The sequence below is a fragment of the Melospiza georgiana genome, chromosome 4 (genome assembly GCF_028018845.1).
Source record: "Melospiza georgiana isolate bMelGeo1 chromosome 4, bMelGeo1.pri, whole genome shotgun sequence".
Taxonomy (NCBI): domain Eukaryota; kingdom Metazoa; phylum Chordata; class Aves; order Passeriformes; family Passerellidae; genus Melospiza; species Melospiza georgiana.
Window position 1 is genome coordinate 1367464 of NC_080433.1, and position 25937 is coordinate 1393400.

At 49.4% G+C, this 25937-nt stretch overlaps 2 protein-coding genes across 2 annotated transcripts in view; one reads left to right on the forward strand and one right to left on the reverse strand.

The window, feature by feature from the left end:
• The first annotated feature begins 33 nt into the window (after nucleotides 1-33).
• Nucleotides 34-9489, forward strand: MEST (mesoderm specific transcript). Its single transcript, XM_058022140.1, has 12 exons — nucleotides 34-88; nucleotides 2134-2288; nucleotides 2931-3010; nucleotides 3407-3484; nucleotides 4242-4378; nucleotides 4601-4659; nucleotides 5411-5451; nucleotides 6090-6160; nucleotides 6882-6983; nucleotides 7700-7776; nucleotides 8157-8220; nucleotides 8629-9489. The coding sequence occupies exons 2-12, from the start codon at nucleotides 2135-2137 to the stop codon at nucleotides 8744-8746; spliced, it is 981 nt and encodes a 326-aa protein (XP_057878123.1). The 5' UTR covers nucleotides 34-88; nucleotide 2134; the 3' UTR covers nucleotides 8747-9489.
• Nucleotides 9428-25937, reverse strand: part of COPG2 (COPI coat complex subunit gamma 2) — a 28090-nt gene continuing 11580 nt past the window's right edge. The window contains exons 10-24 of the mRNA XM_058022137.1: nucleotides 25337-25470; nucleotides 24657-24724; nucleotides 24003-24191; nucleotides 22274-22369; nucleotides 19928-20171; nucleotides 17965-18040; nucleotides 16502-16605; nucleotides 15871-15996; nucleotides 15232-15294; nucleotides 14372-14511; nucleotides 13652-13823; nucleotides 12262-12359; nucleotides 11222-11360; nucleotides 11012-11110; nucleotides 9428-9831 (exon numbers count right to left, since the gene is read on the reverse strand). Coding sequence (XP_057878120.1) covers nucleotides 9701-9831; nucleotides 11012-11110; nucleotides 11222-11360; nucleotides 12262-12359; nucleotides 13652-13823; nucleotides 14372-14511; nucleotides 15232-15294; nucleotides 15871-15996; nucleotides 16502-16605; nucleotides 17965-18040; nucleotides 19928-20171; nucleotides 22274-22369; nucleotides 24003-24191; nucleotides 24657-24724; nucleotides 25337-25470 — 1879 coding nt within the window. The 3' untranslated portion in view covers nucleotides 9428-9700. The remainder of the gene's footprint in view (nucleotides 9832-11011; nucleotides 11111-11221; nucleotides 11361-12261; nucleotides 12360-13651; nucleotides 13824-14371; nucleotides 14512-15231; nucleotides 15295-15870; nucleotides 15997-16501; nucleotides 16606-17964; nucleotides 18041-19927; nucleotides 20172-22273; nucleotides 22370-24002; nucleotides 24192-24656; nucleotides 24725-25336; nucleotides 25471-25937) is intronic.

Consider the following 25937-nt stretch of genomic DNA (forward strand, 5'->3'; position numbering starts at 1 on the left):
GGGGGGGCTGCGCATGCGCGGGGCGGAGGCCACGCCCCGCCGGGACAGCGCGATGGCGGCGCGCGCCCGCGGCAGCACCTGAGAGCAGGTGAGAGCGGCGCGCGCGCGGCCGAGGCCACGCCCCCCGCCGGGAGCGCGCGCAGAGGCTCCGCCCCCCGTCCCGCGCTCAGGGAGGGGGCGTGGCCTGAGGGGAGGGGGGATGGGGGTCCCGGGCTTGGTTTGTGGGCGGGGTCTGTTGGGGGTGTCCCCTCAGTGGGTGTGTCCCCTCAGTGGGTGTGTCCCCTCAGGTGGGTGTGTCCCCTCAGTGGGAGTGTCCCCTCAGTGGGTGTGTCCCCTCAGTGGGTGTGTCCCCTCAAGTGGGTGTGTCCCCTCAGTGGGTGTGTCCCCTTAGTGGGTGTGTCCCCTCAGGTGGGTGTGTCCCCTCAGTGGGTGTGTCCCCTCAGGTGGGTGTGTCTCTCAGTGGGTGTGTCCCCTCAGGTGGGTGTGTCCCCTCAGGTGGGTGTGTCCTCTCAGGTGGGTGTGTCCCCCAGTGGGTGTGTCTCCTCAGTGGGTGTGTCCCCTCAGTGGGTGTGTCCCCTCAGGTGGGAGTGTCCCCTCAGGTGGGAGTGTCCCCTCAGTGGGTGTGTCTCCTCAGTGGGTGTGTCCCCTCAGTGGGTGTGTCCCCTCAGTGGGTGTGTCCCCTCAGGTGGGTGTGTCTCTCAGTGGGTGTGTCCCCTCAGTGGGTGTGTCCCCTCAGTGGGTGTGTCCCCTCAGGTGGGTGTGTCTCTCAGTGGGTGTGTCCCCTCAGTGGGTGTGTCCCCTCAGTGGGTGTGTCCCCTCAGTGGGTGTGTCCCCTCAGGTGGGTGTGTCTCTCAGTGGGTGTGTCCCCTCAGTGGGTGTGTCCCCTCAGTGGGTGTGTCCCCTCAGGTGGGTGTGTCTCTCAGTGGGTTTGTCCCCTCAGTGGGTGTGTCCCCTCAGTGGGTGTGTCCCCTCAGGTGGGTGTGTCTCTCAGTGGGTGTGTCCCCTCAGTGGGTGTGTCCCCTCAGGTGGGAGTGTCCCCTCAGTGGGTGTGTCTCCCTTTGACTGCCATTGATTCCCTGAACCTTGATGGGGTCACGACCCCAAGACCCCAATAAGCTCCTGACCACCCCCATGGCCCCTCAACCCCCGCAGTGACCCCATGGCCCCCATGGACTCTTAGTGGGGTCATGCCCCTTCTCAGAACCCCATGGATCCCCACCCCACCTTCAGACCCCTGATGGACCCACAGCCTCCCAATGACCCCATGTTCCCCCTCAAACCCCAGATGGCCCCACAGTCCCCCTCAGAGCCCAAAGGGGACCTTGGTTCCTCCCCAAATGCCAAATGGCCCCACAATCCCCCTCAAAACCCAAATGGGATTGACCTTCCCTCTCAGACCCCAAACATTTGCTGGGTCTGCAATCCTGTTTATGGGAATGGGGGAGTTTTGGGGAGATGGAGGTGGATTATGAGAATGGAGGAGTTTTGGGGCCCTGGAGGTGGGTTATGGGAATTTAGGAGTTTTGGGGCCATGGAGGTTTATGGGAATGGGGGAGTTTTGGGGCCCTGGAGGTGGGTTATGGGAATTTAGGAGTTTTGGGGCAATGGAGGTTTATGGGAATGGGGGAGTTTTGGGGCCATGGAGGTGGGTTATAGGAATTTAGGAGTTTTGGGGCCATGGATGTGGGTTATAGGAATTTAGGAGTTTTGGGGCCATGGAGGTGGGTTATGGGAATGGAGGAGTTTTGGGGCCCTGGAGGTTTATGGGAATGGGGGAGTTTTGGGGCCATGGAGGTGGGTTATAGGAATTTAGGAGTTTTGGGGAGATGAAGGTGGGTTATAGGAAAGGGGGAGTTTTGGGGCCGTGGAGGTGGGTTATGAGAATGGAGGAGTTTTGGGGCCCTGGAGGTTTATGGGAATGGGGGAGTTTTGGGGCCCTGGAGGTGGGTTACGGGAATTTAGGAGTTTTGGGGCCCTGGAGGTGGGTTATGGGAATTTAGGAGTTTTGGGGAGATGGAGGTGGGTTTTGGGAATTTAGGAGTTTTGGGGCCATGGAGGTGGTTTCTGGGGACCTGGGGATCCCAGTGGGAGCGCACAGCCCCGGGGTGACCCCGGTGTCCCCGTGTCCCCCAGGATGAAGGAGTGGTGGCTGCAGGTGGGGCTGCTGGGCGTGCCCCTGCTCGCCGTGTACCTGCACATCCCACCCCCCCAGCTGTCCCCGGCGCTGCGCTCCTGGAAATCCTCCGGGAGCTTCTTCACCTACAGGGACCTGAACATCTTCTACAGAGGTGACACAGCCACCCATCCCATGGGGACGTGCCAGACCTGGGCCAGGTGGTGACAAATCCCTCCTGGTTTTTGCCATCCTGGATCCTGGGGATGGACCAGAACGTTTCACTGGGGAAAATTGGTTCTTGTACCTTGCTGGGAATGATCTCAAGATGGATCCGTCCTTCTCCTCTGGGTGTCCATGGCTGAAATTGGGATTCCAGCTCCAAAATTCTGAACATCCAAGGGTTGCTCCCAGGCAAAATCTGCCAGTTCCATCAAGTCTGGCTGGCCTTGGCCTCTGCTGGCTGCCCCTGCAACTCTGGGGCTCGGTTCTTTCCTTCCTGTGCAGATCACTGGGACACAACATGGACAAGACACTGGAAATCCTTTTTGCAGCAGCACAGAGGCTGCTGGAGTTAATTTGGGCTAATTAAATCTTTTTATCAATTAATTAAAAATCCATAGATTTGAAATCAATCCCTGGGTTGATCACGGAGCCGGTGAGGTTTCCGAAGGGAAGCTGTGGTGGGACTCAAACCCATGCTGGGTTTTGGGGAGCAGAGGGAGAGGTGGATTCCCGGTGGGATGGACTCGGTTCCTGTCCTGGAAGGGAGGGATTTTGGGAAGAGCTGACCCCAGGGTGTCCCATTGTCCCACAGATTCCAGCGGCGCCGTGGGCAGCTCGGACGTCGTGGTGCTCCTGCACGGCTTCCCAACGTCCAGCTACGACTGGAGCAAGGTCAGGGGTGGCATCTGACCCAAATCCCAGGATTTACAGCTCCTGGGGATGAGCAGGCAGCACAGCAGGGGTGGGCCGTGCTCCAGAGGAGAACTCCTGATTTCTGCTGGAGGTACCACCGTGCTCCAGGATTTCGCCTTGCTCCTCTCCCAGTGTGAAATCCAAGCTCTTTCCACACCCCACATTCCAGGAAACACCCACAACAATCCCTTGGCTTTTTTGGGGGATGGTGGGGCTGTTTATTGGGGAATTTTGCCCTGCTGCTGTTTTCTTGGAGCTGGGATGTTCTCTGGGGTGCTGGGGAGGAGCACGTCCATCCATGGCTGCTCACCCTGCAGATGTTTCCATCCTCTGCTCCCACTGGATGATTTTTTGATGAATTTCTCCTCTTCCCAGATCTGGGAGGGGCTGACCCAGCGCTTCCACCGCGTGATTGCCCTCGATTTCCTTGGATTTGGGTTCAGTGACAAGCCTGTGAGTACCCTGGCACGAGGATTTTCATGGTTGCTTTCGGCCCAGCACTCCGGAAAATTGGTTTTTTGTTACAGACATCTTTTATGAAAAATCTTTTCTTTAAGATTTTTTCCTCCTGAGAAGCTGAGAGGCCTCAGGAACAAAATGTAAACAATGGTTATCTGCTGCTGTGGAATGCAACAGGTGCATCTGGGATTGATCCATGTTGGTTGTTTCTAATTAATGGCCAATCACAGTCAGCTGGCTCAGACTTTCTGTCCGAGACACAAACCTTTGTTATCATTCTTTCTTTTTCTATTCTTAGCCAGCCTTCTGATGAAATCCTTTCTTCTATTCTTTTAGTGTAGTTTTAATATCATATATATCATAAAATAATAAATCAGCCTTGTGAACCATGGAGTCAGATCCTCATCTCTTCCCTCATCCTGGGACTCCTGTGAACACCGTCACAGTTTTTGCCACCCAGGAGAAAAATTGGTTTTTCTCCTCCCATTCCCTCTGGAAAAGGGATAAATCATTACAGCAGTGGAAGGGATAGGGAAGGTTTGTGGTGGGTGGGTTTGAAGGGACTCCAAATGCACCTTGACCCTCTGGAGCACGCACAATGCTCCCATGGCCTTGTGGACATCCCAGCCGCTGGGTCTGGGCTCACAGGTGGTTCCACATCTCCACACTCCTCCCTTGGGGCATTTCTTCTGTGGGCTGAGGGCTCCTGCTGGGCCAGGCTCTCACTGGGACCCCTCTGCCCCTCTTGCAGAGGCCCCATGGCTACTCCATCTTCGAGCAGGCCACCATCGTGGAGGGGCTGCTGCGCCACCTGGGGCTGCGGCACCAGCGCATCAACCTCCTGTCGCACGACTACGGGGACACGGTGGCCCAGGAGCTGCTGCACAGGTCCCGCCCCACCTCCTGCCCTCTGCTGTCCCCACCACGATGATTTCCAGCAGATAAGTGGAAGGATGTGGTGCAGAAGTCCCTTTTCCTTGTGCCTGTGGTGTCTCAGCCAGTTCCCAAAGGAAATGGAGATGATCCCACACAGCTTGAGCTCCTGCTCGGGCGTTTCTGGGAGCCTGGGGAGGTTTGGTTGTGTTTCACCTTCTTCTCTGCTGTCCCCAGGTATGAGCACAACAGAACTGGGAGCATCCTGATCAACAGCCTCTGTTTGTCCAACGGAGGTGAGGTTTGTGCAGGGTGGGATGGGGATCCGTGGGATGGGAACCATGAAAGGGAACCCATGGGATGGGAACCCATGGGATGGGGATCCATGGGATGGGAACCATGGGATGGGGAACCATGGGATGGGAACCATGGGATGGGAACCATGGGATGGGAACCATGGGATGGGGATCCATAGGATGGGAACCATGGGATGGGGATCCATGGGATGGGAACCATGGGATGGGGAACCATGGGATGGGAACCCATGGGATGGGAACCATGGGATTGGGAACCATGGGATGGGAACCCATAGGATGGGGATCCATGGGATTGGGATTCATGGGATGGGAACCCATGGGATTGGTATTCACGGGATGGGGATCCATGAGATTGGTATCCATGGGAAGGGGATCCATAGGAAGAGGATCCATGGGATGAGGATCCATTGGATAGGAACCCATACAATTGGTATCCATAGGATAGGAACCCTTAGGATGGGAATCCATGGAATAGGATTCCATGGGATTGGGATCTATGGGATTGGGATCCATGGGATTGGAATCCATGGGATGAGAACCCATGGGATGGATTGGCTTTCCCATCTCCACCCAAATCCCAAGGATTGCAATCAAGGTGCTCTAATTAAGCAGGAGCATCAATCCTGGGGCTCCCTGGGCCACTTTCATGGCACCATGCAGGGGGACAGCCTGGGAGATGTGCAGCAAAACCCTTCCAGCCTTACAGCTCCGTTCTTTGCTGTTCTTCCAGGGATTTTTCCTGAAACAAACTACCCCCGCTTCATCCAGAAGGTGAGCTGTTCCCCTCCCCAGCCATGCTGAACCCCAAAATCCCAAACAAACACCCCTTGGGGAGCTGCTCCCCTCTCCAGCCACACTGAACCCCAAAATCCCAAACAAACACCCCTTGGGGAGCTGCTCCCCTCTCCAGTCACACTGAACCCCAAAATCCCAAACAAACACCCCTTGGTGAGCTGCTCCCCTCTCCAGTCACAATAAACCCCAAAACCCCAAATAAACACCCCTTGGGGAGCTGCTCTCCTCTCCAGTCACACTGAATCCCAAACAAACACCCCTTGGTGAGCTGCTCCTCTCTCCAGCCACACTGAACCCCAAAATGCCAAACAAACACCCCTTGGGGAGCTGCTCCCCTCTCTAGTCACAATGAACCTCAAAATCCCAAACAAACACCCCTTGGTGAGCTGCTCCCCTCTCCAGCCACACTGAACCCCAAAATCCCAAACAAACACCCCTTGGTGAGCTGCTCCCCTCTCCAGCCACACTGAACCCCAAACAAACACCCCTCGGAGCACTGCTGTCACACCCCATGGACACCTCCAGGGTCTGGGCCTCATGGGAAGAGTCCTCCATGGATTTATCCGTGTGTCCAATGCCGAGTTGTGCTCTCTCCTTTTTCCCTCCTTCCCAAGCTCCTCAAGGATGGGGGTTTGCTGTCCCCACTCCTCCTGCGGCTCATGAACTTCTTCTTCTTCTCTGGAGGGTGAGTGGGGTCTCGGGGGTGCTGGGCACCATCCATAACCATGTGAACCAAGTGGGGAAGGGGAAATGCAGCAATGAGAAGGAATTCCTGGTGGGGACACCCTGGAACAGAATTCCTAGAGCAGCTGTGGCAGCCCCAGCATCCCTGGAAGTGTCCAAGGCCAGCCTGGAGCACCCTGGGACAGTGGGAGGGAATGCCACCACAGGGTGGCAGTGAATGATCCTTCAATTCCTTCCAGCCCAAACCATTCCATGGTTCCATAAACGAGGGATTTGGCAGGGAGCAGCAGTGGATGATCCTTCAATTCCTTTCCAACCCAAACCATGCCATGGTTCCATGAATCAGGGATTTGGCAGGGAGCAGGTTCCTGGCACTGGCCCTGCAGAGGTGGGACTGACATCTGGACCATTCCCTCTCCACACTGGCACTTCAGTTTAATAATTCACCAATCAACTTTTCCCTGGACACTGGAAACCTCCTCTCCACAAGTGTTGGAATTCCACATTTCAGAGGCAACAAAGCCCCTGCACAATCAGATTTTCCCCCCAAAGAAGCCCTTTCAGGCCATCCAACACTTATCCCTACTTATCTGGGGGACATCTTGGCCCTTGGAGTTTTGCTGTGGAAACTGAAGTGCTGGAATTTTTTGCCCTGGAGGAGTTTCTGAGTGGTTCCCTGACATGGCTGCTGTTGTGTCTCTCTAAACCCTTTTGTTTTCCAGGCTTGGGGCAGTTTTTGGGCCCTACACTCAGCCCTCCCAGGCAGAGCTCTGGGACATGTGGACAGCAGTGAGGAACAACGACGGGAACCTCGTCATGGACAGGTACCTGGCATGAACTCCTGCATGAGCTGGGTGTCACACCTGCCCTGAGGGGCCCAGGGCTCTCCAGAACTTCAGCAGCTGCTGCTGGAAAACACCCCTTGGAGTCCAACATTGGAGATGCCTGGAGATCAATATTGGGATAATATTGTTGGAGATGTTTGTTTTTGTTGGAGATGAACATTACATCCCAAGAAAGAGCTGGGGGGTGATGTTGGAGCAGAAATTCTCTAGGATGGTGCAGGGCAGGGAAATGAAGGTTGGAGTTGGGTCTGAGATGGGGATTTTTTCCTTTGGAAGGGTTTGGATTAGGGAGAGTTTTGGTAATGATTACAGCTCAATCCCTATTTGGCAGATATTTGAGCAGCATTGTCCCAGGAGAGATTTGCCTCTGGATTTGAACCTTCTGGGCCATTCCCAGAAATCCCAATCCCAAATCTTCATTTTGGCAATTTTGGAAGGACATGTTTTGTGCAGTTTGTGGCTTTTAGAAGGCTCTTGTGCTTGAGTTGGTGGTGGTTGAGTTGAGCTCCTTGTCTCCCCTTCCCCAGTGGGAGAACAGAGTCCCTGAGCCCAGGGATGGTGGTGTGGGGCTGGATTCCCACAGGAGATGCAGATCCCACCTGGATCTCATTGCCCATGGCCCCAGGAGTGAATTCCAGGCTGGGCAGCACCCACTGCATAACCAAGGCTTTTCCTTCCTTCCTTCCTTCCCTCAGTATTTTGCAGTACATAAACCAGAGGAAGAAGCACAGAGAGCGCTGGGTTGGAGCTTTGATGTCTACCTCAGTCCCATGTGAGTAGGAATCCATCCCTTGACTGTTTGGCATTTTTGGGAATTGCCCCCCTCATTTCCAGGCTCCCTCCACTCATCAGCCTCTCATTATCCTGAGCTCAAACCCAGTTTTGCAGCAGAGACAACATTCCCTGTTCACAGCTGCTCCAGCAAAGTTGGGGAGCTTTTCAAGCCCCAAAAGTTTGAACCAGTGAAAATTTTGGGGGCTGGGGGCTGGACTTGATCCCAGGGCAGCCCAGCAAAAGCCCATTCAGTTGTTTTGTTCAGTGCTCCCAAGCCTCCAGTGGAGGGATCACTCCTGCAGGTCTCCTTGGGGGTGTTCCAATTAATGAATCCATTAATTTATGGATATCAAAGCTCTGTCTGTGCTTCCCTTGCAGTGCATCTCATCTATGGACCCCTGGACCCTGTGAATCCACACCCAGAGTTCCTCCAGCTTTACAAGTAAGACAAAAATGGGAATTCCAAGGGATATTTTGCCTGGCTCTTCCCTCAATTCCATCCTCATGGAGGCTGTTTTCAATTCCCACTGGCACCTCTACAGCCACGTGGTTCAGTCAGAGCAGTTTGGAAATTGGTTCTGCATTTTAGGCACCAAAATCAGGATTTTCAGTCACAATCCATTTTTAAACCACACAGGGAAGATTTGTTTCCTGAGGAAGTCATCTCCTCCAAAGTGACCTGAGGGAAATCCAGCACTTGGAAGGGGTCAGATGGAGCTGCTCCAGGCTTTTTATCCAGCACTTGGAAGGGGTCAGATGGAGCTGCTCCAGGCTTTTTTTTACCCCCAAAATGGGCACAATTGAGTCTGGAGCAGTTCCTGTGCTTAACCTTGCTCTGCTTTTCCACCAGGAAGGTGCTTCCCATGTCCACAGTGTCTGTGCTGGATGACCACATCAGCCACTACCCCCAGCTGGAGGATCCCCTGGGATTTCTGAATGCCTACCTGAACTTCATCAACTCCTTCTGAGCTGCTGCAGATCAGTTCTCAGTCAGGCTTTGGGGACAGGAAAAAAATTATTTTCTCTCCCCAGTCCAATACTGTGCTCACACCCTCATCCTGGGCTGCCAGATTGAGTGAAATCCTTGGAGAGCTGGAAAAATGAGGGGAAAAGCAGGATTCTGACAGCTCCTCCAGCCCTGCACTCCCCTTCTTGCCCAGCTGAACTCAGCAGAGTTTAAATCAACACAAAATCAGAATTTCTTACTTCCTTCATCAGCCTGACTTGGGAAGGAACAACCTCTTCATCAGCAGGGAGAGGAGGAGTTCCCTCACAAATCCCTCCATCCCCTTCCCTTCCCAGTTCTCCATGTGGGGTTTTTCCCAGTTTGACCCCAGGAAAAGGCTGCCCTGAGGTTTGGTTATTACCTGACAAAGCTCAGAGAACTGAATCTGCCTCAAGAGATGGAGTTTAATCTCTCTCTGTACATTGATTTTTCTGTGTGGAAGAAGAGACAGTCAGAAAAATATTGCAAATTTGGAGGTGTGGGGTGGTTTTTAACTGTTTATGTTGGGAATTTAATAGCATCCCTTTAGGAATAAAGGGTTTTTGCTTTATAAACAGCCATTATGGGATATTTTTTCTGTACTGGAGCAGACAAAATTAGAACAAAAAAAAAAATCTATTTTATTAACAGTAATTCGTATGAATTCCACCACTTGAACCAGTGTTTATTTTCTGTTAATAAAAAGCAATTTTGACAAAAATCTGATTCTGTTTTCTCACATCTTTTCTCTTCCCTGGTTGAGATGCCATAAGTCAGGTAGGAATGGTGTGACAACGAGGGAAGGGACACGGGGATGGCTCAGTACCAGCCAGCCACTAATGGACAGCATAGAAAAGAGTTCCCAAATGGAGGAATAAAAACCCCATGCAGAAGGACAGCAGGACAGAGGGGCAGCCCCAGGAGCTCAGTGGCACCCTCAGCCCACCGAGGCCAGGATGACATCGACGGACGTCTCGTCCTTGCTCCTGACTGTCACCTGCATGGTCACACCGTCCCCAAGGGCCAGCCTGGACCTGACCAGCACGTCACAGCCACCTCTGTACACACCTGGGACAGAGCAACACACACAGGTCACCTGGGAGAGCTCAGGATCCACTGCTGGTTTGGTCTTCAGCCAGGTTCTGTGGGTCACATCCCATGGAGGGCTCCAGCTTGGAGAGCTGGGACAGGCCCTGGGGTGCTGGTGACAGTGGCTGCATGTCCCCAGGTGGGCAAGAAACCAATGGCACCTGGGCTGTGCCAGTCTCCGTGTGGGCACAGCCTGAGGGACACCCTGGGGACAGCTCTGGGCAGGAGAGACCTGGAGAGGCTGGAGAGGGTCCAGGGAATGGAGCTGGGAAGGGTCTGGAGGGGCTGAGGGAGCTGGGAAGGGAATGGAGAACCAGGAGGGGCTGAGGGAGCTGGGAAGGGTCTGGAGAGGCTGAGGGAGCTGGGAAGGGCCTGGAGAACCAGGAGGGGCTGAGGGAGCTGGGAAGGGCCTGGAGAACCAGGAGGGGCTGAGGGAGCTGGGCAGGGGCTGAGCCTGGAGCAGAGGAGGCTCAGGGGCCCTTGTGGCTCTGCACAAGTCCCTGCCAGGAGGGCACAGCCCAGGGAACAGGGACAGGAGCAGAGGGAGCGGCCTCAGGCTGGGCCAGGGCAGCTCAGGGGGGATTTTAGGGAAATTTCCTCCTGGAAAGGGTTGTGCAGCCCTGGCAGAGGGGTGCAGTCCCCATTCCTGGAGGGATTTCAAAGCCCTGTGATTGTGGCACTTGGGTACAGGGTCAGTGGTGGCCTTAACAGTGCTGGGAATGGTTGCACTCCCTGACCCCAGAGGATTTTTCCCACCTAAACCATTCCATGATTCAGGAGAAGTTGTGGGTGCTGCAGGGCAGCTCAGGATGTGTCTTTAGCTACAGGAACTTAAGAACAAGACACTCCCATAATCACCCTTCTGAGATCAGCTCAGGCATTAAGGGGTTAAATCCTGTCTGCTCTGGAAGTTCCCAAATCAGAGATTCTCCCCCATTCCCACAGGTGGAATTCCCCATTCCCAGAGCTTGGCCTGAGCACAGACAGAGGTCTCCAAGTTAGGACCAGCTGCATTCAACACTGGGTCACTTCAGAGAAAAATCCTCTTTTACAGAGGAAAAACTCCCAAAATATCAGCAGGGTCTCCTAAACCATTTCCCTTCATCAGAAAAATCCATGGGGACACGGAAACATGGAATTCAGCAGCAGGAACACTTACCAGCCAAGTAGAGGGTGTGAGAATTTTTGTTTTCTGGCACTTTATCTGACCTCTCACAGGGCTGCATGCCCAGGAACTTGATGATGTTATTGACAGCTTCTGCACTCGGAGATTGAAGAAGAAAATCATTCCAGGGAATTATTTATTTCTCACACTAAATCAAACCCCAGCCTGGCAGCTGGGTGATCAATAAATGGGGGATTATCTCACCATCCAGGGTTTTGATGGAGCTGAGTGCAAAGGTTTCTTCTTTCTCAAAGTCATCTCCCACCTCCTCCCAGGCAGCTGCAAAGTTGGGCTTTAGAACCTTCTGGAGATGGTCAGACACTGTCACCTCCAAGTCTTCCAGCTGGGAGGAAAAAAAAGGAAATTTTCTGGCCAGTTATGGAAATGATCCTCACCTGGGAAAAGAGCCCACAGATTTTGCCAAGACAATGCCTGGCTTTAATTCCAGGAGAATCATATCATACTAGCTTCTAAAAAGAGGGGAAATATTATTTATGATTATTTATGGGGAAACAGTATTGATTTAAGAGGGGAAATAGTATTTAGGATTAATAAATAAATGGTTTGGGTTGGAAGGGTCTTGAGGATGACCCAGTGCCACCCCTGCCATGGCAGGGACACCTCCCACTGTCCCAGGCTGCTCCAGCCCCAGTGCCCAGCCTGGCCTTGGGCACTGCAGGGCTCAGGGGCAGCCCCAGCTGCTCTGGCAATGCCAGCCCAGGCAGGAATTCCTCACTGCCAAGATGCCACCCATGGCTGCCCTCTGGCAGTGGGAGCCATTCCCTGGGTGCTGTCCCTGCAGGCCTTGTCCCCAGTCCCTCTGCAGCTCTGCTGGAGCCCCTGCAGGCCCTGGGAGCTCTCCCTGGAGCCTTCCCTTCTCCCCCAGCTCTCTCCAGAAGGACCCTTTATTTCCTCCAATATTTCCTGAAATCTGACTGTATCCTTATCATTACTTAACAAAAATCCAAATGTTTGGGGTGGAATATTGCAGCACAATTCTGAAAACACACAATGGAAGTTATTTCTTCCTTCCCTCCTCTCTGTCCCCACACATCCCATCCCACAAGGCACTAAAACTTTGACAGCAATGAAGCTTTGGGGAAGGATCTAAAAATGACATTTCACAGAATTTTGCTGTTTCAGGCACGTTGAATGACTTCAGGATTGAGAGGAATCTTTACCCAGTGGTTCCATTTCTCCCAAAGGAGTGAGAATGGGGACTAGGGAAGAGATGCTGGACTCACCACATACTCATCCTCATAGCCATCCTCCTCTGGCACCCCCGTGCTGGGGTCGCAGTCGCGCACCGTGAACCTCATGGTGCAGCTGAAGGTGCAGGCCACTGGGGAGACACAAACCCTGGCTAAATGGGGGAGATTCCCCTGCTGGAACCCTCACTTCCCAAAACCAGACTGCTAAACCCATCAGGTTTGCCCCAGCAATACACATGTGCCCAGGACAGAGCACTTGGAGATCATTTTTCTCTTTGATTTTAACACAAAGGCCAAAGGAGGAGCTCAGGAGAATTCCAGGGGTAACAAATCACTGATGCCAAATGCTGCAGCAGCCACCAGGAAAAAATCCATGAGGATTTCTGACAAATGGAATAGCATCCAAACCCACAGTTTAGCAAACTCAGATTAGTTTTAATCTTCCCTGGTATTAAAATAACTTAAAAATCCATTCCACTGATAAGTCACATTAAATAATTCATGTTAAATAATAAGTCATGTTAAAAACCCAGTGGTGTTAAGAAAATAGAGAGGAGTTTCACATGCAAGAAAATCTCATTTGTATATTTTGTAGTAGTTTCTGATTCTCTAAAGAGAGGAAAAATTTAATTAGTCCATTAAATAAAGTCTCAAATTAGGAATATTTTTATTCTATCTGCATTTTCCTTTCAGTGGTTCTGTTCTTAAACACTACGAAACATCCAAGGTTTTAAATGTGCTCCTCTCACTGATTCCAGGCCATAAATCCAAATTTCCATTACCTGCATCCTCTGCAAGCCTCTTTACCAACCCATCTTTAATCCTCCAAAAAAGGAGGATAATTATTTATAACATAATTAATTGATAACAATAATAAAAATTATAGAATATTATCACTCACTATTTATAAAAATGATTTTGCTAAATGATTATTTATAAAAATTATTTTGCTAAAAAGCAGCACTTGTGATGCAGTGTGGTGGTTTTGTATGGGAGGTATTTATGGGAGTGATGTAAAAGAATTTGTGTAACAGAGTTTGTGGAACTACTGGGAAGTTGTACATGTAAAAAAGTGTTCTAAAAATTTTATTCTAATTCTTATTACTTTTTCTTTTAGTTATTGTTAATAAATTTTTATTTATACCCTTTTAAAGTTTTGAACCTGCTTTACCTTCATCGTAATAGCCAACACCAAAACCCACCATACTCTTTAACACACTAACCAAAAAAATCTCAAAATTAACGAAATCTCAAATTCACAAACCAAAACCACTACACAAAATTGTATTTCCACCCAGTTCAAACTAAAACCACCAGATCCACAGAAAAAAGAAAAATCCAAGGACCTCAGGATGAAGCAATCCCTGCCCCTGGCATTCCCCAAAGCCTCCATGTGAGGGATGTGTGGGGCCCCATGTCTCACCTGCAGTGGGGTCATCCTGGGGGATGCTGACCAGGGTGTAGCACATGGCAGGCTGGTTGTAGGCCAGGCTGGCAGCTGGGATGCAGCAGATCACATCATAGCCCTCTGATGGCTCCATCTGCACTGTCACTCTCTCCAGGAGCTGATCATTCAAGGTGTTGGTGCAGTCAAACTGCAGCAGCAAACACAGGGAAAAGAATTTGCAAACATTTCCTCACCCAGAGTTTCCCCCTGTCACAGATATGTTTTATGGAAAATCCTTTCCTTAGGATTTTTCCTCCTGAGAAGCCGAGAGGCCTCAGGAACAAAATGTAAACAATGATTATCTGCTGCTGTGGAATGCAACAGGTGCATCTGGGATTGGTCTCATGGGGTTGTTTCTAATTAATGGCCAATGACAGCCAGCTGGCTCAGACTCTCCATCCAAGCCACAAACCTTTGTTATCATTCTTTCTTTTCCTATCCTTAGCCAGCCTTCTGATGAAATCCTTTCTTCTATTCTTTTAATGTAGTTTTAATATATTCTGTATCATAAAATAATAAATGAGCCTTGTGAAACATGGAGTCAGATCCTCGTCTCTTCCCTCATCCTCAGACCCCTGTGAACACTGTCACACCTCCCCACACCAAATCAGCTAAAATCCTCCATGGCATGCAGCAAATTCCCTGGGTTTTGATCAATTCTGTCAAATCCTGGGAGAAGGGGATGGATTCTCTCACCTGGAAAACGATGTGGGCTGGGAACACGTGCTTGATGCAGCGAACAAAATATTCTGTTTCTGCTTCTGTGAGCTGCACTGGCTCTGAGGATTTGAACAATGGACCCAGGCCCTTAAACTCTGGGATGGCTGCCAGTTGTTCTGTGCAGGAAGGAAAAGAGATCAGCAGGGACAGGCTCTGATCCTGCCCTCATTCAGCACTTCAGGGAATCCCAGCAGGGTTTGGGTTGGAAGGGACATTGAGGATGATTCAGTTCCACTTCCTGGACACCTCCCCCTGTCCCAGGCTGCTCCAGCCCCAGTGCCCAACCTTGGCCATTGCAGGGATCAGGGGCAGCCCCAGCTGCTCTGGGAATCCCTTCCCAAAATCCCACCCCAGGCTCCCTCTCCAGGGAATTCCCTCCATTCCCAGCTCTCCCAGCCTGCCATTGGATCCATCCCCACCCCAACTCCTCTCTAGGAAGGGATTTTGGGATCTGGGGGCTTCACTGGCAATCTCAGCACTCCAGGAAGGGTCTCCCTTCCCTTTGCCATCCCCAGCTTCCATAAAAATCCCTGGGGATGGATTCTGAGTGTCCCAAATCCCAGAATGGTTTGGGTGGGAAGGGCCCTTCAAGCCCATCCCATTCCAATGCCACCATCCCAGGCTGCTCCAGCCTGGCCTTGGGCACTGCAGGGATCAGGGGCAGCCCCAGCTGCTCTGGCAATGCCAGCCCAGGCAGGAATTCCTCATTGCCAAGATGCCACCCATGGCTGCCCTCTGGCAGTGGGAGCCATTCCCTGGGTGCTGTCCCTGCAGGCCTTGTCCCCAGTCCCTCTGCAGCTCTGCTGGATCTCTGGACAGCCTCAGATCTCTCCTACCTTGAAAGATATCCTGGCGTGAAGGAGCCACTTTCTCAGGTTTGCTGGTCACCAGGGCAATCTCTGTGGAGAAAAAGAGCAAAAACTTTGTGCTCTGTCTCAACTAAACCATGCACGAGATTTAAATGCCATTAAATCTCCACTAAATATTCCTCATATTATCTTCCTTACATTTATTACACTCCCTCTGTGTTTCTCACATTCTGCTGCAAACCACTGCCAGCCTGGCTCCTCACACACTGAAGTATCTTTTTATTTTTTGTGTAAATACTGGATTGAAAGTAGAGGAAAGTAAGGCAGAGTTATGAGGAATAAACCATACCTTAGCCCTGGAATAAACCACACCTTAGCCCTGGAATAAACCACACCTTAGCCCTGAAAAGCCAGCAAAGAGATTAAAGGAGGAAAGGGGAGGGAAAAAAAATAACTCCAAAGTTGGTTGGGGTAAGTGAAGATGCTCAAGAATTGTGCAAGGACATGGAAGAAAGCCAGAGAAGTGGCTGGGAGCTCCTGGAGTGGCTTTTCCAAAGGCTGAGAACCAATAAATGCAGATTATGCACAGATTTGTCCCTGCTGACAGATGAGTAGCCCCGGGGCTCTGTGCCCTGCCTCAGCCCCTGCCATCAGTCTGGGATTTACCTGCTTTCTGCTCCAGGATGGGGGCAGTGGCCAGGGGAACTGTTTTCATGTCAAAGGGTTTCTCTGAGGGCTCCAGGGTGTACTGGTGCAGGGCCTTCTCCATGCCAGGAACAGACACTGTCAGCCCTGCAGAGCAGAAAGGCAGAAAAATTCAGTTTTGAGAGCAGGAACTGCCCCAGCACAGCTGATCCACAGCAAACACAAAACAGGCAAAGCAGGAAAAAAGCTGCTCTGAAGATGATGACACAAAGTTGCCAAGTCTGAACAGTTCATTCCCAAGAATTTTACATGGATTAATTAAATCCTCTGCTCACAGGAATTTTCAATCACAGACAAAGCGTGTTTATAACCAACCCTCATCCTTGTTTTGGATTGGGAAAAGATGGAGCAAAAACCAAGAAATGAAAGGCCAGGTCGCACTCCTGGCTGCATTTCCCAGACCTTGCTTCCCACATTGAGATTATTTAGGATTCCCAGAGCAGTGTGGCTGCCCCTGGGTCCCAGGGAGTGTCCAAGGCCAGGTTTAGATTGCTGAATCTCCCACTCCCAGCACAATCACAACCAGGAAGTGCTGAGGCCAGAAAAAGCCTGTGAAGGAGCAGCTCTGAGTGGTTTCCTGTCTCCCACTGACCATTGAAGATGTAGGCAGCATTCAGGGCCAGCTGTCTCTGCTGCAGCACATTCAGGTAGAACGTTGCCCTGTCCCTGACCTCGTCGTCGCTGTCCATCATGCACCTGTTTGGGGACAAGGGGACAAGGTCAGCTCTGGCCACCAGAGAGCTGAGCTAAACATGGCACTGACAAAAACTGCCTTGGATACTGCAGGGACAGCCAGAGCTCCTTCCAGGGACTTTCAAATTGTGCAAAAATGTCTTTGTACAACACAGGAGTTGGGGTAATTTCAATTAAATCATTAGTACCACATGGCTTGGGAAGAAACATGAAAGTGTGACATGGGAACACCCAGCTCTGGAAACACAAATGTCATTCCTGAGTAACCTGGGTAGGAATTCTCTTGCTTCAAGGGCTGTTAGAAATGTTCAGGTGTAGAAAAGCTCTGTAGAGGGAAGGTGACTTTTTATATGGGCAGATATTGATAGGACAAGGGGGAACAACTCCAAAATAGAAGAGATTTAGGTGGGATGAGAGGAAGAAATTCCTCACTAAAAGAGATTTAGGTCGGATGAGAGGAAGAAATTCCTCACTAAAAGAGATTTAGGCTGTCTGTGAGGATGGGGAGGCCTTGGCCAGGCTGGATGGGGCTTGGAGCACCCCAGCACAGTGGCAAGGGTGGCACTGGATGAGTTTCAAGCTCTTCCAACCCAAAGCAGTCAATGACTTTATGATTTATTACCCCAGAGCAATGCCCTCAGACCAAATCACATCCCATGTTCCCATGGCTGATGCCATCCTTCACTGCCCTGTGCTCCTTCCTTCCATCCCCCTCCCTCCAGCAGGGCTCTGCTGCCCCAGCCACACGGGGAAGGTGGCAGAATCATTTCCCACTCCCCAGCTGGGACTGCCAGCCCCAGTGCCAGCCCAGCTGCTGTGACATTGTCTGCAGCCACCAGTGTCCCCCCAGTGCCAGCCCAGCTGCTGTGACATTGTCTGCAGCCACCAGTGTCCCCCCAGTGCCAGCCCAGCTGCTGGGACATTGTGTGCAGCCATCAGTGTCCCCTCAGTGCCAGCCCAGCTGTTGTCACCCTGTGTGCAGCCATCAGTGTCCCCCCAGTGCCAGCCCAGCTGTTGTCACCCTGTTTGCAGCCATCAGTGTCCTCTCAATGCCAGCCCAGCTGCTGTCACCCTGTTTGCAGCCATCAGTGTCCCCCCAGTGCCAGCCCAGCTGCTGTCACCCTGTTTGCAGCCATCAGTGTCCCCCCAGTGCCAGCCCAGCTGCTGTCACCCTGTTTGCAGCCACCAGTGTCCCCCCAGTGCCAGCCCAGCTGCTGTCACCCTGTTTGCAGCCATCAGTGTCCCCCCAGTGCCAGCCCCAGCTGTTGTCACCCTGTTTGCAGCCATCAGTGTCCCCCCAGTGCCAGCCCCAGCTGCTGTCACCCTGTTTGCAGCCACCAGTGTCCCCCCAGCCCCACTGACCTCTGCAGCAGCACCAGGATGCTGGGGAGCAGATTCTCATTCTGGGCCCCAAACTTGGCCAGAGCACTGACAGCAGCTGCAGAGAGAACAGGGAGGGTCAGAGCAGCCCAAGTTCAGCACAAACTCATCCTCACAGCTCTCAATTTTCAATTTACACAGCTCTTCCACACCACAAACCTTTCAGTGATAGGGAAAGACTCAACTATTCCTGTATTTCCACATGGAAATAGTTCTGTGATCAAGACCAGCTTAACAGCTCTGGAAACCAGCTTCAATCTGCTTTCTAGGAAACCCCTTGGAAGGTTTTCTCCCAAATTTGTCCTAAACCAGGACACTCCCTACTAAAATGATCTCGAATTTCATTTCCAGGTTGAGGAAAAGGTGTGATAATTTACTTTGGAAGGAATTTGAGATGGGATTTTTGAGTTGTTCTTGATGGTGTGGTTTATTTTTACATAGGTAGGAAGGGTGAATTTGGTTTATATTGTTACAGTATGGTTTAGAAGGCTACAAGATTCTTTTGAAGGATCTATTGACTAATAAAACACTGTTAATAGGGATATTTACGTTTTTGATTTAATCTTTAAGTATTTTGTTTTATGGATTTATGTTATAGTGTAAGCTTTTTTAGTTAATTATGTTACAACACACAAACTTACAGTACTGCATTCTAAACTCTTTACCTCTGTAACTACTTTCATTTTTTATATCTTAGCCTTTAAAAACTCTAAACTTTACTTAGTTTAACAAGTCTCTGCTCTAAACTATAAATCCACATTCTCATTTTGGCACTTAAGTTTGGAAGTTTTTTCTAAGGTCTCAGATCAACTCTTGTGTTTAATTCTAAGCTTTGGCTTACAGCCCCAAAGTTCTGAGAGTTCTTTGCATGTGGGATTCTAACAAAAAGGCAAAGAGCCAGAAGTGCAGGCCTGGAGCTGCACTCACAGCCCTGACAGCCTCATTCCCTTCTCAAAGGGGTTTTTGAGAAACTCCTTTGGAGATTTTCTCCCAAATTTGCCCTAAAACCAGGACACCTTACCACAATTATCTCAAATTTCCTTTCCAGTTTGAGGAAAAGGCAATAAGTCAGAATTCCATGCCTGGAGCTGCACTCACCAGCCCTGACAGCCTCGTTCCTCTCTCTCAAAGGGGTTTTTGAGAAACCTCTTTGGAATTTCTCCCAAATTTGCCCTAATTCAGGACACCTTACTACAATTATCTCAAATTTCCTTTCCAGTTTGAGGAAAGGCAAGGAGCCAGAATTGCAGGTCTGGAATTCTCACAGCCCTCACAGGCACGTTCCCCTCTCTCAAAGGGGTTTTTGAGAAACCTCTTTGGAATTTATCCCAAATTTGCCCTAAAACCAGGACAACTTAGTACAATTATCTTGAATTTCATTTCCAGTTTGAGGAAAAGGCAATGAGTCAGAATTCCATGCCTGGAGCTGCACTCACAGCCCTGACAGCCTCGTTCCTCTCTCTCAAAGGGGTTTTTGAGAAACCTCTTTGGAATTTCTCCCAAATTTGCCCTAATTCAGGACACCTTACTACAATTACCTCAAATTTCACTTCCACTTTGAGGAAAAGACAAGGAGCCAGAATTGCAGGTCTGGAATTCTCACAGCCCTCACAGGCTCGTTCCCCTCTCTCAAAGGGGTTTTTGAGAAACCTCTTTGGAATTTATCCCAAATTTGCCCTAAAACCAGGACACCTTACCACAATTATCTTGAATTTCATTTCCAGTTTGAGGAAAGGCAATGAGTCAGAATTCCATGCCTGGAGCTGCACTCACCAGCCCTGACAGCCTCGTTCCTCTCTCTCAAAGGGGTTTTTGATAAACCTCTTTGGAGATTTTCTCCCAGATTTACCCTAAATCAGGACACCTTAGTACAATTATCTCAAATTTCCTTTCCAGTTTGAGGAAAGGCAAGGAGCCAGAGCTGCAGAGCTGCAGCTGCACTCACCAGCCCTGACAGCCTCGTTCTCCAGCACCACCCTGTTGAAGATGAAGCGGATGTACTTGGAGGGGCAGGGGGTCCTGGGCCCCTCCTTGCCCAGCAGGTGCAGGATCTTGGTGGCCAGCACGGTGTGCTCGCAGTCCTCGATGAACTCGCACAGGTGAGCCAGCCCTGCCTCCTTGCTCTCGGGGTTCTCCTCGATGATGCTGATGATGCAGTCCACAATGGCTCTCTTGTACTCAAAGCCACCCTGCAAAGGGACATCAGGGACACTGAGCTTGGGCTGGAGCCATGCTCAGCTCCTTCGTGCTTCACTGACTGCTTCCCATGGAGAAAACAATCATTTGTATGAACTGGGGGGGAAATGGAGTGGATGTCCTCACAGGGCATCCCCAGCCCTGTAGGCATCCTCAGCATTAGGATTTTAGCTTTCATGGTTTTTAAACCCTGTACTGCTTTAGGGTGTAACTCCAAACTCTATGTAAAGTGTTAGTTACTGTCCTCACATTTTGGTCAGCCAAAACAATCCCTCAAGGCCTGAAACTCAAGGACATCCTCAGCATTAGGATTTTAGCTTTCATGGTTTTCAAACCCTGTACTGCTTTAGGGTGTAACTCCAAACTCCATATAAAGTGTTAGTTACTGTCCTCACATTTTGGTCAGCCAAAACAATCCCTCAAGGCCTGAAACTCAAGGACATCCTACAGCCTCAGGCTCCAGAAAGTGTAAATAAAAGTGACTTTTATTGCACACTTCATTACCTGAAGCTGTCATTGGAGGATTAACCCCTGAAATGTAAATGGACCAAACTTATAATTGTGACCATCATCCATCTTGGGTGTAGCCCCTTAAAGGCTTCTGACTGCCCAAGGAGTGATGGCTTAAGTTTTATATTTCCTATTTTCCAGATTCTGCACTGCATTATGTGTAACTCTGACCTTCCTATCAAGTGCCAGCAAGTTCTCCTCACAGCCCAGTCAGACAGAGCAATCCTTCTCCAGCCCCTTGGGTTTTGGGCAGCTTCAGGCCCAAAAGTGCAACAGCAGGGAACTGAGGGGAGCAATCTGGGAGGATGGGACTGCAGAACCTGGAGCTGGAATTGGCCAATTAACCCCATATGGAAATGGACCAAAACTTATAAAAGTGTGAGAACTCATGACTCAGAGTCCATCCTGGGTGAAGCCATGGCTGGGCTCTTGCACTGCCCAAGGTGAATCCATGGAGGCCTTTAATAAATCCCTATTTTATTGCTTTAACACTGTCCAGCCTCTGTTCTAGGTGGCCTCTGTACCTATTGAAGGCCTTTAATAAATCCCTACTTTATTCCTTTATTTTTGTCTAGCCTCTGTTCTAAGTAGCCTCTCAAGGCACGAGATGTATCCATGGAGGCCTTTAATAAATCCCAATTTTATTCCTTTAACTCTGTCCAGCCTCTGTTCTAAGTAGCCTCTCAAGGCATGAGGTGTATCCATTGAGGCTTTTATTAAATCCCAATTTTATTCCTTTAACACTGCCCAGCCTCTGCTCTAGGGAGCCTCTGTACCTATTGAAGGCCTTTAATAAATCCCTACTTTATTCCTTTATTTTTGTCTAGCCTCTGTTCTAAGTAGCCTCTCAAGGCACCAGGAGTACCTATTGAAGGTCTTTAATAAATCCCAATTTTATTCCTTTAACTCTGCCCAGCCTCTGCTCTATGGAGCCCCTCAAGGCATGAGGTGTATCCATTGAGGCTTTTAATAAATCCCAATTTTATTCCTTTATTTCTGCCCAGCCTCTGCTCTATGGAGCCCCTCAAGGCATGAGGTGTATCCATTGAGGCTTTTAATAAATCCCAACTTTATTCCTTTAACTCTGCCCAGCCTCTGCACCTACTGAAGGCCTTTAATAAATCCCAATTTTATTCCTTTAACTCTGCCCAGCCTCTGCTCTATGGAGCCCCTCAAGGCATGAGGTGTATCCATTGAGGCTTTTAATAAATCCCAATTTTATTCCTTTATTTCTGCCCAGCCTCTGCTCTATGGAGCCCCTCAAGGCATGAGGTGTATCCATTGAGGCTTTTAATAAATCCCAACTTTATTCCTTTAACTCTGCCCAGCCTCTGCACCTACTGAAGGCCTTTAATAAATCCCAATTTTATTCCTTTATTTCTGCCCAGCCTCTGCTCTGTGGAGCCCCTCAGGGCATCACCAATTCCCGAGCATTTCACACAGGTGTGACCCAGCAGGAGCTGCCACCACTCAGCCCCATCTCCCTGGGCACCCACTGACAGAAGAGACCCTTCCCACCCCCCAGCAGGTCCAAATGTGCCAGAGCCCTGCCCAAAGCCCTCCCCAGAGCAGGAGCCCCACGTACATCATCCCTGAGCATGTTGGAGAGGAAGGTCATCATCACGCTGTGCTTGCGAGGGTACTTCTGGCACAGGGCACTGATGGCCTGCACGACCACGACCTGAGGGGACACACAGGGACATGGGTCATGGCTCATTCCTGGGAAAAACACAGGTTCCAGCTCAGGTGGTCACCCTGAGTGAGTAAATCCATGTGCAAGGAGAAAAATCAGGTGGTGGATTCTCAGGGTTTGTGCAAAGCCTGGCTCTGCGAAAAAAAATGGAATTTAGGATGGAATGTGTTGACTCAAAGTCTTCCTTTTTCCTTTCCTCTCCTCTCCTTCCTTCTTCCTTCTCCTTCCTCCCTCCCTTCTCCAATTTTAATTTCTCATGTTCTGTCATTAAAACCCTTTGCAATTTCAAACTTGTCTGATAGTTATTTTTCTCATAAAAACAAGGACTTGAAGCAGACTGATTTTGCAGAGCTGTGCTCCTCATGATGTAACAGGTACAACTGAACCATCCTGAACTTATTTCTTACCAGATTAGTCACTACAAATCTTACAGATTAGGTAGAAATTCATAATGAACAGTTTCCAAACTGTGCACCAATTTCTTGCCAGTTTAGTCACTATAAAACCTACAAATTAGGTAGAAATTATTAACACAGTTAGGTAGAAATAATTAACACAGTTTCCTAACTGTGCACCAATTTCTTGCCAGTTTAGTCACTATAAAACCTACAAATTAGGTAGAAATTATTAACACAGGTAGAAATAATTAACACAGTTTCCTAACTGTGCACCAATTTCTTACCAGATTAGTCAATACAAATCTTAAAAATTAGGTAGAAATTAGTAATTTACAGTTTCCAAACTGTGCACCAATTTCTTACCAGTTTAGTCCCTATAAAATTTACAAATTAGGTAGAAATTCATAATGAACAGTTTCCAAATTATGCACCAATTTCTTGCCAGTTTAGTCACTATAAAACCTACAAATTAGGTAGAAATTATTAACACAGTTAGCAAACTGTGCACCAATTTCTTACCAGATTAGTCACTGCAAATCTTAAAAATTAGGTAGAAATTCATAACTTACAGTTTCCAAACTGTGCACCAATTTCTTACCAGTTTAGTCCCTATAAAATTTACAAATTAGGTAGAAATTCATAATGAACAGTTTCCAAACTGTGCACCAATTTCTTGCCAGTTTAGTCCCCATAAAATTTACAAATTAGGTAGAAATTCATAACGAACAGTTTCCAAATTATGCACCAATTTCTTGCCAGTTTAGTCACTATAAAACCTACAAATTAGGTAGAAATTATTAACAGAGTTAGGTAGAAATAATTAACACAGTTTCCAAACTGTGCACCAATTTCTTACCAGATTAGTCAATACAAATCTTAAAAATTAGGTAGAAATTCCTAATTAACACAGTTTCCTAACTATGCATCAAGACTGATGTAATTTAAACTCACTTAAAATCCTTCCTCCTCTCTAACACCACCAGAAGGAAGTCCAAGATTTGCAGGATATTGCCCAGGAGCCAGGAATCCACCAAATGACATTTTTCCTTCCTTGGAGTGGTGGGAGGAAGGCATACAAGGATAATTAAGCTGAAAAGGAAATTCTGAATTTTGCCCAGCCAGACGAAACCATCAAAGCATTGACAAACAGGAAAAGCTTCAAACCAAACAAGAATGGGAGAAAACCCTGCAGCTGGAAAGAGCAGAGGCCTCCAGTGGCACACCTTAAACTCATCTGAGATTTCTGACACGAAGGAGGAGATCTGTTTCATGAGCCTGTCCACGCTGCTCTCGCTGCCAGTCTTGAGCAGGGTGGTGATGGCCAGCGTGGCAATGCTCCTGTTGGAGTCTGTGATGAGGTTCTCCAGGTCCAGGTTGCAGGCAGTCACTGCAGATGGATGTTTCATGGCCACCTGCAAGGAATGCAATTCCAAAATTATGTGGGAGGTGCAGCATCCTGCAGTTCAAAGCACTGGATGCAAGCAGAGCTGCAGTGTTTTAAATGGATTTTAAGTTACAGCTCGTGGGTTTGAGTCTCAAATTTCTGCAGCTCTGAAATCAGAATATCTCCTTCAAGTGGATTTCGTAATATTAAATATCCAGCTGAAAGCTCACAGATTGTCAAACTACAGCTTGCTCTATCCCTGTGGTCCCAAAATGAGCAAGCACAGCCTGAATGCAGGAAAGATTTCTGTCCCAGCAGGAGAGCTGGCACAGAAAAGCCAGATTGGCTTTTCCCAATTCTCAGCATGGAATAATTCCAAATAAAGTGATGCCAAGGGCAGCTGCTCTGCCTGAGGTAACACAGCCATCATCAGGCCCTGCTGGCTGGCTCTGAGCTCACAGATGAAGCTCTTTGGAGGGTTTGGAGCACTCACTTTATTGAGGGTCCTCACGGCTGCGTAGCGCAGGACGGGCTTGGGAGAGCTGCAGAAAAGCTGCAACACTGGGAAAGAAAAGAAACAAACAACCAAAAAAAACAAAATTTGGCTTCTTTCAAAGAAAGGAAATAGAGTAGAATATCTAATATATCTCCAACTACACACTGCTAAATATTCATGCACTCCATGCATAATTTAGCACACAGGTTAGAAAAACTCCTGGTTGTTATCCCACTGCCAATGACAGGGGTGGCTCGGGTGTCTCCACATTCCAGTTCTATATTCCAGCTGCAGGAGAGTTTTCCCAGACAATCTGTGGCTGTTCCATCCCTGGAAATGTCCAAGACTGGGCTGGACAGGGCTTGGAGCACACTGGGACAGGGGGAGGTGTCCCTGTCGTAGCACTGGGTGATCTTTAAGGTCCATTCCAACCCCAACCATGATTCCCTCCCATCCCAAATTCCTGCAGCTGGATAAAGACAAGCATCACCTCTAATCCCATTTATCTACACCTCTGGATGGAAAGGGGATCTCATCCAAAAGCCCTTGAACTTGGCAATAAAGGACTTTTAACCCCAAATTACCAGAGAATCGGGGTTTGGGTATTATAATCCTGCTGGATTTTCTCTGAATGTCTTTATTTCAGCTGTTTCAGGGGCACAAGGGCTGTGACCCACCTGACACAGCAGGTGCCAGCTCCCTGGCAGTGCAGTTGGGCAGGTGGATGATGGCAGAGGCAGCCTCATAAATCACCATCTCGTGCTTGTTCCTCAGGCAGCTCTCAATGAAGTCAAACAGGGGACTCTCGTGCCTACAAACACAGCAATCCCAGGGCTTTAGGGTGGAAAAACCCACTTAAAATTGAGTGCAAGACTTTCATGGCCACAAACACAACAATCCCAGGATATTTTATGTGGAAACCCTTTGAATCCAAAACTTTTGTGGCTACAAACACACACCAATCCCAGGATTTCAGGATGGAAAAGTCCCTTTAAGATCAAGTCTAAGACTTTCATGACTACAAATACAACAATCCCAGGATCTTTTATGCTGGAAAAACCCTTTGAATCCAAGGCTTTCATGGCCACAAACACAACAATCAAAATATCTTTCAGGTTGGAAAAATGCCTTTAAGATTGAGTCCAAGCCTTTATGGCTACAAATACAACAATCCCAGGGTCTTTTATGCTGGAAAAACCCTTTGAATCCAAGACTTTCATGGCTACAAACACAACAATCCCAGGACCTTTCAGGCTGGAAAACCCATTTAAGATCAAG